At 49.0% G+C, this 13,394-nt stretch overlaps 2 protein-coding genes across 7 annotated transcripts in view; one reads left to right on the top strand and one right to left on the bottom strand.

Moving 5' to 3' along the window:
- Positions 1 to 1,152: 1,152 nt before the first annotated feature.
- On the bottom strand, positions 1,153 to 6,683 carry haus2 (HAUS augmin like complex subunit 2). Of its 2 annotated transcripts, XM_032500024.1 has the most exons (6): positions 6,503 to 6,601; positions 6,067 to 6,275; positions 4,840 to 4,926; positions 3,484 to 3,582; positions 2,111 to 2,180; positions 1,153 to 1,348 (listed from the first exon to the last, which is right to left on the bottom strand). In XM_032500024.1, the coding sequence occupies exons 3-6, from the start codon at positions 4,924 to 4,926 to the stop codon at positions 1,212 to 1,214; spliced, it is 393 nt and encodes a 130-aa protein (XP_032355915.1). In that variant the 5' UTR covers positions 6,067 to 6,275; positions 6,503 to 6,601; the 3' UTR covers positions 1,153 to 1,211. The 2 variants fall into 2 exon arrangements, with proteins under 2 accessions (XP_032355915.1, XP_032355914.1); XM_032500023.1 differs by lacking the exon at positions 6,067 to 6,275 and having other exon boundaries at positions 6,503 to 6,683.
- A 954-nt stretch (positions 6,684 to 7,637) lies between these two features.
- lrrc57 (leucine rich repeat containing 57) overlaps positions 7,638 to 13,394 on the top strand; it is a 9,578-nt gene continuing 3,821 nt past the window's right edge. The window contains exons 1-5 of one of the 5 annotated variants that reach the window (XM_032500015.1): positions 7,638 to 7,773; positions 8,052 to 8,165; positions 8,216 to 8,223; positions 8,784 to 8,913; positions 9,759 to 9,894. In XM_032500015.1, coding sequence (XP_032355906.1) covers positions 8,830 to 8,913; positions 9,759 to 9,894 — 220 coding nt within the window. In that variant the 5' untranslated portion in view covers positions 7,638 to 7,773; positions 8,052 to 8,165; positions 8,216 to 8,223; positions 8,784 to 8,829. Of the gene's footprint in view, positions 7,774 to 8,051; positions 8,166 to 8,215; positions 8,224 to 8,396; positions 8,416 to 8,437; positions 8,462 to 8,498; positions 8,507 to 8,591; positions 8,914 to 9,758; positions 9,895 to 13,394 lie in introns of those variants that run through there. The other 4 variants (XM_032500013.1, XM_032500017.1, XM_032500016.1 and 1 more) reach the window with 4 other exon arrangements.

Genomic DNA, 13,394 nt, shown 5'->3' on the forward strand with positions numbered 1-13,394 from the left:
GACAGGGGGGGGAAAAGGGACGACAGAAAAGACAGATGGGAAAGAACAGATGGGAAAACAGACAAGGGGGAGACAAGGGGAAAACAGATGGAGCCAGAAAAGATGGGGGGAAGGGCAAAATGGAGAAAGACAGGGCAAAAATGGAGAAAGGAAAACAGGGGCAGATGGGGGCAGATGGAGACAGACAGATGGAGGGCAAAAAAGAGGGACCAAAAATGGAGACGACAAAAATTTGGGGAAAGAAACAAAAATGGGGGACCCGGGGAAAATGGAGACCGAAGAAAGGGGAAAAGACAGATGGGAAAAAAAGACAGAGGGGACAGAAGACAGATGGAGACAGGAAAAGGGACAAAAAAGGAGACAGGCAGGGCAGACAGGGGGACAGAGGAGACAAAAACGATGGGAAAACAAAATGGGAAAAACAGAAGATGGAGACAGGACAAGATGGGGACAAAAAGGGGGAAAAACAGGGCAGATGGAGACGACAGATGGAGGGAGAGACGGGAAGACAACGATGGGGGACAGACAGACAGATGGAGCCCCAGAGACAGAGGGAAGACAGCCCGACGGGGGGAGACAGAAGCATGGAGACAAGAGACGAGGAGAGGGGGAAAAAGGGGGGTTGGAAAAGGGGGATGGTTAGGCCCAATCAGGAAAGGGTAGCAAGCAAAAACCATGTACCATCACATACCCACCAGTTTTAAAAATAATTTCGGGGTGGTGTGTGTGGGGTTTGTGTGCTCTCTCTTTGTGTGTGTGTGGGGTGTGTGTTTTTTCTGTGTGTGTGTTTTGACCAGCTGAGCGGGGGGTTCTTTGGGGTGGGACAGCAGTGAAGAGCCCAGCTTGGCCGATCTCGTTTTGGAACAAGGACAACCAAACAACACACAACCCCACCACAACCCAAAACCCCCACACACACACACCCCACACACCACACCCCACCCAAGCGGTAGAAACCCGGATGATTCAGCGGGGTTTGACTCCCGTTTGGCCTAATGGGTGTGGGGGGGTTTTCATACCGAGAAAAAATATTCCAACTTTTAAAATTTTTTTAAATTTTTAAAAATTTTTTTCGTAAAAATCAAAAAAATTCCAACTCTATTTTTTGAAATACCCTTTTTCTTAAAATATTCCATCTTTAAAAAATAAAATCCAAAATAAAAGCAGCGGAGGAAGGCCGTAGTTCCAGGTGTGTGTTACATGTTGTGTGGCTACCTGTGCAGGTGTGCTGGGACCGGCAGGTGTGTGCGTCCCAGCGGCTTCATCAGCCTCTGTCTCAGACCGGTCTGGTCCTTCAGGACGTCCTGCAGGTGACCGCACAACACCTGGAGCATCTGGAACCGCCGGGCTGGGCACACAACATGGTTCCCTTTATTCCTTTCTACCTTATAGTCACACAAATATGTACCTGTGTGTGTCTCTGTATGTGTGTGTGGTGTGTGTGTCTGTGTCTATGTGTGTGTGTGTCTGTGTCTATGTGTGTGTGTCTGTGTCTCTGTGTGTGTGTCTGTGTCTCTGTGTGTGTGGTTCTGTGTGTGTGTGTCTAGTATATCTGTCTCTGTGTGTGTGTGTGTGTGTCTGTGTCTATGTGTGTGTGTGTCTGTGTCTATGTGTGTGTGTCTGTGTCCTTGTGTGTGTGGTTCTGTGTGTGGTTTGGTGTTTTGTGGTCTCTGTGTGTGGTTCTGTGTGTGTGTGTGTCTCTCTGTCTGTGAGTGTGTTCTTGTGTGGTTTTGGTTTGTGTGTCTCTGTGTCTGTGTGTGTCTCTGTATGTGTGTGTGTGTGTGTTTGTGTCTCTGTGTGTGTGTGTGTGTCTATGTATATCGTCTGTGTGTGTGTGTGTGTGTGTGCTGTGTCTATGTGTGTGTGGGTCTGTGTCTATGTGTGTGTGTGTGTGTGTGTGTGTGTGTGTGTGTGTGTGTGTGTGTGTGTCTGTGTCTATGTCTCTGTGTGTGTGGTTCTGTGTGTGTGTGTGTGTCTCTCTGTCTGTGATGTGTCTCTGTGTGTGTGTGTGTCCGTCTGTGTGTGTGTGGTTTTGTGTGTGTGTCTGTGTTGTGGTCTCTGTGTATGGTGTGTGTCTCTGTGTGTGTGTGTGTGTGTGTAACAGACTCACTGAGGTAGTAAGTGTGCACCACGTCGGCGTTCTTCTTCTCTCTCTGCAGCAGCTCCACCTCCAGCTGCAGCTAAAACACCATCATCATCATCATCACCATCATCATCATCACCATCACCATCATCATCATCACCATCACCATCATCATCATCACCATCATCATCATCACCACCATCATCATCACCATCATCATCATCATCATCACCACCATCATCATCATCATCATCATCATCACCACCCATCATCATCACCATCATCATCATCACCATCATCACCATCATCATCATCATCACCATCATCATCATCATCATCATCATCATCATCATCATCATCACCATCACCATCATCATCATCACCACATCATCATCACCATCATCATCATCACCACCATCATCATCCACCATCATCATCATCACCATCATCACCATCATCATCATCATCACCATCATCATCATCACCATCATCACCACCATCATCATCACCATCATCATCATCACCATCATCACCACCATCATCATCACCATCACCATCATCACCACCATCATCATCACCATCATCATCATCATCACCATCACCATCATCACCATCATCATCACCATCATCACCATCATCATCATCATCATCATCATCAACCACCATCATCATCACCATCATCATCATCACCATCATCACCATCTCATCATCATCACCACATCATCATCATCATCACCATCACCATCATCCCATCATCATCAAATCATCCTCATCACACCACCATCATCATCACCATCATCATCATCACCATCATCACATCATCATCATCATCATCATCACCATTCATCATCACACCATCATCATCATCATCATCATCATCATCACACATCATCATCACACTCATCATCATCATCCATCACATCATCTCACCATCATCATCATCACCATCATCACCATCATCATCATCATCACCATCATCATCATCACCACCATCACCCACCATCATCATCACCATCATCATCATCACCATCATCACCATCATCATCATCACATCCACCACATCATCACCATCATCATCATCACCATCATCATCATCATCACCATCACCATCATCATCATCACATCACCACCTACATCATCACCATCACCACCCATCACTCCATCCAATCATCACCATCATCATCATTCACCATCATCATCATCATCATCATGGAGTATTAACCTCTAATCACAGAAATATATCAAATAATCTGAAGCTTTTAAATCTTTTCAATTCAGTGTGTAATATTCTGAGTTATGTGTCATTCATAATAACTTCCACTAACTAATCTAAAAACTCTAAAAAAAACCTCTAAAGTATTCCTCGTAAGCGTAGAATCTTCCAGAAAACGCGAGAGTACCTGGTCCAGCTGTCTCTGCGTTCTGATTCGTTGTTCAGCCTCCTGCAGGTGAGCGGAGAAGGCGGGGCTTAGGCTGGAGGAGGCGGAGTCTATTTCCTCCTGAGGACAGGTAGAGAATGTATTGTGTATTGTGTATTGTGGTCTGGGTTCGTACCCGCGTCTGGGTTCGTACCCGCGTCTGGGTTCGTACCCAGGTCTAAGTTCGTACCCGCGTCTGGGTTCGTACCCGCGTCTGGGTTCGTACCCAGGTCTAAGTTCGTACCCGCGTCTGGGTTCGTACCCGCGTCTGGGTTCGTACCCAGGTCTAAGTTCTACCCGCGTCTGGGTTCGTACCACGGTCTGGGTTCGTACCCGCGTCTGGGTTCGTACCCGCGTCTAAGTTCGTACCCGCGTCTGGGTTCGTACCCGCGTCTGGGTTCGTACCCGCGTCTGGGTTCGTACCCGCGTCTGGGTTCGTACCCGCGTCTGGGTTCGTACCCAGGTCTAAGTTCGTACCCGCGTCTGGGTTCGTACCCGCGTCTGGGTTCGTACCCAGGTCTAGTTCGTACCGCGTCTGGGTTGTACCCGCGTCTGGGTTCGTACCCGCGTCGGGTTCGTACCCAGGTCAAGTTCTACCCGCGTCGGGTTCGTACCCGCGTCTGGGTTCGTACCCGCGTCTGGGTTCGTACCCGCTGGGTTGTACCCAGGTCTAAGTTCGTACCCGCGTCTGGGTTCGTACCCGCGTCTGGGTTCGTACCCGGTGGGTTCGTACCCGCGTCTGGGTTCGTACACCAGGTCTAAGTTCGTACCCGCGTCTAAGTTCGTACCCGCGTCTAAGTTCGTACCGCGTCTAAGTTCGTACCCGGTCTGGGTTTGTACCCAGGTCTAAGTTCGTACCCGGTCTGGGTTGTACCCAGGTCTAAGTTCGTACCCGCGTCTGGGTTCGTACCCGCGTCTAAGTTCGTACCCGCGTCTGGTTTCGTACCACGCGTCTGGGTTGTCCCCGCGTGGGTTCGTACCCAGGTCTAAGTTCGTACCCGCGTCTGGGTTCGTACCCGCGTCTGGGTTCGTACCCGCGTCTGGGTTCGTACCCGCGTCTGGGTTCGTACCCAGGTCTAAGTTCGTACCCGCGTCTGGGTTCGTACCCGCGTCTGGGTTCGTACCCGCGTCTGGGTTCGTACCCGCGTCTGGGTTCGTACCCAGGTCTAAGTTCGTACCCGCGTCTGGGTTCGTACCCGCGTCTGGGTTCGTACCCAGGTCTAAGTTCGTACCCACGTCTGGGTCGCATTCACACCCGTGAGAGGCTTCTTCTTCTTCTTCAGTTTCTCTGACACTGAGCCAGGTTTCCTGTGAAGAATAACGAAACCGAGTTCTGACCTGAGATAAAACTCCTCTGGAGACGCACCGGGCCAGCAGGCCGGCAGCCGGACTCACGGAGAACGGAGACAGGTCCACACGGTGCATCTGGAACACACACACACACACACACACACACACACACAGAGAGACACACACACACACACAGAGAGACACGCACACACACACAATGTAATGTCTTAGATTTTACAGATTTCGACTCTTTATGACACTCTTATAACCGCATCCAGGGGAGATGTTATGGAGGAAGACGGGTAGAGAGACAGAAACACAGACAGAGAGACAGACAAACTTAGTCTTTTAAAGATAGTCTGTGACACCCTTACAATTCCAGACAGTTAAGCCTCCTCCATTAAGAAAACACACACATACGGGTACATACGGGTACATACGGGTACATAACCCAGACCACCCTCTCCACCCCCCACTGGTCCACCAGAGGAGCAGCTTCTCTAAGAGGCTCCGACAGCTTCGATGCCGCACGGACCGCTACAGGAAATCATTCATTCCACAAGCAATAACACTCTTTAACACGTCACCTCTGGGGGTAGATGACCACACTACTGCACTAATGCAACCTGGACATTTGGTTTATTTACATGTAGCATACATTTTAACATTATTGTTTCCCCATCCTGTACATATTCAAATATTTGTTCTTTTTTTTACTCTATTCACATTATTGTTTCATACATATTGTATGTATGTATATTTTTCCTAGTATTTCATTTATATTTATATTCTGTGCTTTGTGACTGATTTTGCTGCTGTAACACAGGAATTTCCCGTTTTTCTTGGGATCAATAAACATCTATCTATCTATCTCTCTATCTCTCTCTCTCTCTCTCTCTCTCTCTCTCTCTCTATCTATCTATCTATCTATCTATCTATCCGGGTGCATACGGGTGCATACGGGTGCATACGGGTACATACGGGTACATACGGGTACATACGGGTACATACGGGTGCATACGGGTACATACGGTATTCGGGTACATACGGGACATACGGGTATATACGGGTACATACGGGTATATACGGGTACATACGGGTATTCGGGTACATACGGGTACATACGGGTATATACGGGTACATACGGGTATATACGGGTACATACGGGTATATATGGGTACATACGGGTATATACGGGTATTCGGGTACATACGGGTATATACGGGTACATACGGGTATATATGGGTACATACGGGTACATACGGGTGAACCTACTCAAGGTATTCTCCTGTTTTTGTCAGTGAGCTTCTGTCACAACGTTAACCACCGAACAACAGGGCGTCCATCTCCATCCGCAGTCTCTGTCGAGGAAGACGTCTCCAGTAACAGGGACACAGTTGGTCTGAGTTGTACTTCACACGAGCCGAACTGAAGACTGTTTCATGAAGACTTAAACTCCAGCTGCGTGTTAATCTAATACATCTCTGTGTGAAAAACAGAAACGATTTCACTGTAAATCGACTCGTTTTTTAACCGCGGTTCGGCAGCGCCGCCGCCGAGGGAGCGTCGTCCCGGAGACAACCGGGAAAAAAGCGGCGTTGCTATGGCAACGCCGAGTCCGTTAAGCCGATACGAAGTGTCCCAAAGAAGCAGGAACGGGTTAGGAACGGGTTAGGAACGGGTTAGGAACGGTTTAAAAGCTTCTTCTTACCGTTTACACGACGTAGTTCTCCGCTGGTAAATCTCAACAACGGGTCCAACTCATGGACACAACAACTGGGCCCGCGCAGTGGGTTGTCTTCTTCTTCTTCTTCGTCTCCTTATTTCCGGCAGACTCGACGCAGCTATGACGTGTTGCTGCCCCCCTCTGTTCGCCAACCGCTATTTACACCTGTTTTAATAACACTTTATATCTTTTTATAAAACTCCAATATTTTGCAGGCACTCTATCCGTTTTTTTTTTTTTTTAATTTGTCAACTCCTTTCCAACCGTCCTACTTCGATAAAGAGTGTAAATTAGAAACAGTTTCTCCAGTTGCAGTGGTTGGTCTTCTTCTTCAAAACCAGAGAAGGTGTTTTTTTTTTAGTTTGCATATAATCTGCATTTATTTTAGAGACAGACATATGTTTTTAAATATGTAAAAAAAAAAAAAACTATAACTATTTTATTCATAAGCATGATAGTTGACGCGAGCTTTACTTTGAAAAGTAAGAGATATTCCAGATGCGAGCTTTTATTTTGAAAAGTAGAAGCTCGGGGACGGCAGAAGGATTTTTTTTTAGTTTGCATATAATCTGCATTTATTTTAGAGACAGACAGACGTTTTTAAGTATTTTATTCACAGCATGACAGTCGAAGCGAGCTGATTTTATTCCAGATGCGAGCTTTTATTTTGAAAAGTAGTAGCAGCTCGGGGACGGCATGAGACGGGACGCTCCAGGCTGCAGCCACACACACACACACACATGCTCAGGTCCTATACGTGCTCTAATGGAGAGTTTATTGACTTTTTATTTATTATAACTAAAAAAAAAATAAACAGACAAAACTTCAGAAAATGTGACAAAAAACATCTCATCTGATTTGTGTGTTTATTACTCGTGACGTAACGTCTTTACATTAAACAAAAAAAGGTTCATTTAATTTATCTTGATTGATTTCTATGATTGTTTTTGTCCTCTTCACATTATTTAATTAATTCACATCTGACCCTTTCCCGATCAGTGGAGTAGGAGGAACCAGTCTTCCAACCGCCAATCAAATCAAAAGACGAAGTGACGTCGCCGCTCTACGCTGTTCCCATTGGCTGCTCACGTCCAGTCTGTGATTGGCTGCCACAGCTGCGGTCGGTCCCACTCTGCGGCGGGGCGGCGGGGCGGTTGCTGTCTCATTTACACACTTTCTGTCTTTCTGTTGTGTTAAACGGGGTTTTCAACGGTTGGACCGACGCTAACGGCGACATTTTGAATGTTCGCCTTCACGTAAGTTAAACAAACGGCTGGTTTGGCGGTTGGTTGGGCGGGGTTTGTGGCGAACTGCAGGCTAACGCTGCTATGCTAACGTTAGCCTGCAAGTCTCATCCGTTAACATTAGTTACTGTTGGGCAGTTGGTTAGCCTGTTAGCCTGTTAGCCTGTTAGCTTGTTAAACGTCTCCACAGTGTTCAGGGTGTCTCAGTAGTAATGTTGTCGTCATTGCTAACGAAGCTAATGTGGCTAACGCTAGCTCCTCCAGCCTGTTGCTTGTTGTTTACGTTGCAGGGATTTCAGCTGATCCGGATAACGGACCACTTCCGGTTTGGAGATGAACGCAGAGATGAGCTTCAGTTAAGGTCGAGTCTCACTGCAGGACATCAGCAGAGGACAGACAGACAGGTAGAGGGACAGACAGGTAGAGGGACAGACAGGTAGAGGGACAGAGTGAGACAGACAGGTGGAGGGACAGAGTGAGACAGACAGTTGGAGAGTGAGACAGACAGTTGGAGAGTGAGACAGACAGGAGGAGAGTGAGACAGACAGGTAGAGAGTGAGACAGACAAGTGGAGAGACAGAGTGAGACAGACAGTTGGAGAGTGAGACAGACAGTTGGAGAGTGAGACAGACAGGAGGAGAGTGAGACAGACAGGTAGAGAGTGAGACAGACAAGTGGAGAGACAGAGTGAGACAGACAGGTGGAAGAGGTGGACAGACAGGTGGAGAGACAGTGAGACAGACAGGTGGAGAGACAGAGTGAGACAGACAGGTGGAGAGTGAGACAGACAGTTGAGAGTGAGACAGACAGGAGGAGAGTGAGACAGACAGGTAGAGAGTGAGACAGACAAGTGGAGAGTGAGACAGAGATACAGACAGGTGGAGAGTGAGACAGACAAGTGGAGAGTGAGACAGGCAGGTGGAGAGTGAGACAGACAGGTGGAGAGTGAGACAGGCAGGTAGAGAGTGAGACAGACAGGTGGAGAGTGAGACAGGCAGGTGGAGAGTGAGACAGGCAGGTAGAGAGTGAGACAGACAGGTGGAGAGTGAGACAGGCAGAGGGGTCCAGATGGGGAACAGCGCCCTGAAGTCTCACCTGGAAACCTCCCAGAAGACCGGCGTGTTCCAGCTGACAGCGAAGGGTCTCCAGGAGGTGAGACACCCGGCGTGATGTCACCCGGCGTGATGTCACCCGGCGTGATGTCACCCGGCGTGATGTCACCCGGCCTGGTGACACCCGGCGTGGTGACACCCGGCGTGGTGACACCCGGCGTGGTGACACCCGGCGTGATGTCACCCGGCGTGATGTCACTGTGTTTACAGTTAAACATTTAAGAACATATAATCTGCTGTTTTCACTAAAAACACTAAATGTGGTGTTAGCCTGTGTGTGGTGTGTGTGTGTGTGTGTGTGTGTGTGTGTGTGTGTGTGTGTGTGTGTGTGTGTGGTGTGTGTGTGTTGTGTGTGTGTGGTGTGTGTGTGTGTGGTTTTGGGGCCAGACTATGCTGTTTTGGGCCAGACTTGCTGTTTTGGGGCCCCGACTATGCTGTTTTGGGGCCCAGACTATGCTGTTTGGGGCCAGACTATGCTGTTTTGGGGCCCAGACTATGCTGTTTTGGGGCCCAGACTATGCTGTTTTGGGGCCCAGACTATGCTGTTTTGGGGCCAGACTATGCGTTTGGGGCCAGACTATGCTGTTTGGGGCCAGACTATGCTGTTTGGGGCCAGACTATGCTGTTTGGGGCCAGACTATGCTGTTTTGGGGCCAGACTATGCTGTTTTGGGGCCCAGACTATGCTGTTTTGGGGCCCAGACTATGCTGTTTTGGGGCCCAGACTATGCTGTTTTGGGGCCCAGACTATGCTGTTTTGGGGCCCAGACTATGCTGTTTAGGGGCCAGACTATGCTGTTTAGGGGCCCAGACTATGCTGTTTAGGGGCCCAGACTATGCTGTTTAGGGGCAGACTATGACGTGTTCCTGCTGTCTGTGCTGCTAGTTTCCAGAGGAGCTGCAGAGACTCACCAGCAACCTGCGGACCGTCGATCTGTCCGGGAACAAGATCGAGGAACTTCCTGCCGCCGTGGGGAACTTCCTGCAGCTCAAGAGCCTGACGCTCAACTCCAACCGACTCAGTGAGTCAAGCTCCTCATTCTTTATTATTATCATTATTATCATTATTATTATTATTATTATTATTATTATTATTATTAGTTATGAGACATGAGAACGAGGCGAGACAAGATTATAACACTTAAAAAATCTGACTGTAAAATTAGTCTTTACTCAGAGAACCAGGGTTACAACGTAACCAACGTAACCGGGTCCCGACTGCCGCTCCACATCAGGGTGCCAGTCTAAACCGCTGTAGTAGGGTTTAAATCAAACTCACGACAACAAGAGAGACAAGGAGCAATGCTAATTAAAAGTCTCCCTTTGGGGGTGTGTGTTGTGGTTAAAAAAAATAAACAAACAATCGGAACAACGCAAAACTTTTAAAAACCCTTTTTTGGGATCAACAGCGCGATTTACACATAGACTCGGTTAATCTTGGCCCGGCTGTTTGGCCCGCCTGTTTTGGCCCGGCTGTTGGGGGCCCGCCTGTTGGCCCGGCTGTTTTGGGCCTCTCTGGACCGCGCCACAAAGAAAAAATCTCCAGGGGTTTCTTTGGGTGGGGTTTAATTCATCTGGGCCTGTTGCAAAAACTGGTAAATTAAACCGGGATATTCAAGTTTCCTGGATAATTTACTTGGACTCGGTTGCACGAAACCCCAAATTAAAATTTAACCCCGCCCCCATGGGGATTTTTTCTTTTTGGGGTCCGGGGCCGCCGGGGCCACACCGGGCCACACCGGGCCAACAGCCGGGGCCCAAAACCCTGCCACACCGGGGCCAAAAGCCTGGGCCAACAGCCTGGCCAAGCCGGGCCCCAACACCTGGGCCAACACCGGGGGCCAAAAGCCCCAAAACCCGGGGACCCGCCGGCCCAAAAGCCCGGGGCCCAAAAGCCCCCCCCAGCCGGGCCAAAACCCCGGGCCAACCCGGGGCCAAAAAGCCGGGCCAAAAGCCGGGGCCCAAAACCGGGCCACGGGCCGGGCCCAAAACCGGCTAAAAATTAAAACCCGGGTCTCATGTGTTCAATCACTGCCGTCTATCCTAAAACGTTTTTCCCCTTTTTCTTGCCCTGATGTTTCTCTTTATTTTTATTTCATGCCGCCCTTGCTCTATTTTTTAGTGATTTATTTAAACCCTCTACAGCTGTTTAGTGTTTGGAAAGGTTGCCCTGGCACCCTGATCGGGGTGGGCTTTTCCCCCTTTTGGGGCGGTGCATTCAGGCGCCTGGCGGCGGCCGCCCCCGCCCGGTGGCTCTGCCTGGTTTCCCGGTGGCTGCTGCCCGGGGGGGTCTGCCTGGGTTGGCCCGGTGGGCTGCTGCCCGGGCTGGGTGCCTGGTGCCCCCGGGGGGCGGCTGCCCGGGGCTGCTGCCCGGTCCCGGTGGCTCTGCCCGGTGCCCCTTGGGTGCTGCCCGGTCCCGGTCCTCCCGGTGCCCGGTTGCTGCGCCCGGTGGCCGGGCTGCTGCCTGGTGCCCTTTGGCTGGTGGCTGCTGCCGGGCCCGGTGGCTGGGGGCCGGTGGGTGCTGCCTGGTGCCCGTGGCTGCTGCCTGGTGCCCGGTGGCTGCTGCCTGGTGCCCGTGCTGCTGCCCCGGTGGCCGGTGGCTGCTGCCCGGGTGCCCGTGGCTGCTGCCCGGTGCTGGTGGCTGCTGCCTGGTGCCCGGTGGCTGCTGCCCGGTGGCCGGTGCGGCAGACCTGTGCATCGCGTCAGTGTCTCTCTCTCTGTAAAAGTAGAGATGAGCAGCGCAGCGTCCGTGGTCTCAGCCTCAGGTTTCTACAGGACTCTCCGGAGATTAAGGGTGATGATATTAATGTAGCGATAATGGCCGACTGGTCAATACATTCATGATTCATGTTCTTGTTGCTTGTCCTTCTCTAATAAAGGGTAGTTTGTGTTACTCCTTAATAAGTGGGCCTACTGTTTTTTTTTATTATAGCTTATATTGGTTCCATAATCTTCTCAATAAGTCTCACATCACCGGACTAATAACATGGCCTGGTTGGACATAGCTCCACCTGTTCATCCTGGTTATCTCCACCTGGCTGGACATAGCTCCACCTGTTTATCCTGGTTATCTCCACCTGGCTGGACATAGCTCCACCTGTTTATCCTGGTTATCTCCACCTGGCTGGACATAGCTCCACCTGTTCATCCTGGCTCGGTAACGTGTAACCGATTAAGCCGCGATGAGCAGGTCTCACTAAGTCAAGCTGCGCTTTCTCACTTATCCTGGATATCTTTATTCTACTTTTGTGCAACAGGCCCCTGTTGTTGTTGTTATTGTTGTGTCCCAGCTGACCTGTTGTTGTTGTGTCCCAGCTGACCTGTTGTTGTTGTTGTTGTTGTTGTTGTGTCCCAGCTGACCTGTTGTTGTTGTTGTTGTGGTTCCCAGCTGACCTGTTGTTGTTATTGTTGTGTCCCAGCTGACCTGTTGTTGTTATTGTTGTGTCCCAGCTGACCTGTTGTTGTTGTTGTTGTTGTTGTGTCCCAGCTGACCTGTTGTTGTTGTTGTGTCCCAGCTGACCTGGGGCCTGTTGCATGAAAGTAGAATAAAGATATCCAGGATAAGTGAAAAAGCGCAGCTTGACTTAGTGTGATCTGCTCATCCCGGTTTAATCGGTTGCACGTTTGCCGAGCCAGGATGAACAGGTGGAGCTATGTCAAGCCAGGTGTAGATAGCTGGGATAAGTGCACGTTCACGGCTTTCTCAAATAGACCAAGTTATCGATCACAGATTTACTGATGCAGAGATGAGAAGACGCATGCGCCAAATGTTTCACCCAATGAACAGCAGCTTCTAATGGACTGTAACGAGGAGGGGAAGAATATGCAAAAAGGGAAATACGGCTCTTATCAAACGGAGAAAACAAGCCCAACATAGCGGACCCTACTGAATGTGTGGGGTTTAAAAATATCTACTTTGCCTCAAAAGAGAGCAGAGGGAACTAATGTTCCTCGGGAAATGGACCCTACGGACTTTAGCTTAATTTCAAACCCTTTTTTTCACAAACGTGAGAACATGTTTTACAACCAAGCCCAATCTCTATAAGCTATATCTAATTCTTTGTACAATTAATGTTCATACAGAACATCAGAAAGGGACAACAACTAGAAAAAAAAGTAAATGACTTTAATACACGCTGTGAACATATATGTAAAACAATATTCATGTTTTTTATTCTTCTGACAAGTGACCCGCACCAAAATAAAAGATTAAGAAGCATTGTGGTGTTCCCGGTGTGATGAATGTAAATTACACTACATACGTGCTGTATATCGACCACGTTATTGGTCCCGGGATGTGAGACTTATTGAGAAGGTTATGAAACCAATGTAAGCTATAACAAAAAACAATAGGCCCACTTATTAAGGAGTAACACAAACTACCCTTATTAGAGAAGGACAAGCAACAAGAAAATGAAATCATGAATGTATTGGTCTCTGACCAGTCTGCCATTATTATCATCTGAGAATATCGCTACATTAATATCGTCACACTTAATCTCCGGAGCGTCCTGTATAAACC

Source organism: Etheostoma spectabile, chromosome 20, assembly GCF_008692095.1.
Source record: "Etheostoma spectabile isolate EspeVRDwgs_2016 chromosome 20, UIUC_Espe_1.0, whole genome shotgun sequence".
In the NCBI taxonomy this organism is placed as follows: domain Eukaryota; kingdom Metazoa; phylum Chordata; class Actinopteri; order Perciformes; family Percidae; genus Etheostoma; species Etheostoma spectabile.

Bases quoted from the DNA above. Each gene is read 5' to 3' on its own strand.
- haus2 (XM_032500023.1), bottom strand. From the start codon at position 4,926: ATGCACCGTGTGGACCTGTCTCCGTTCTCCGTGAGTCCGGCTGCCGGC. The intron at 3,583-4,839 runs GTCAGAACTCGG...ACCTGTCCTCAG, and splicing joins CCAGAGGAGTTTTATCTCAG to GAGGAAATAGACTCCGCCTC. The intron at 2,181-3,483 runs GTACTCTCGCGT...ATGGTGTTTTAG, and splicing joins CGCAGAGACAGCTGGACCAG to CTGCAGCTGGAGGTGGAGCT.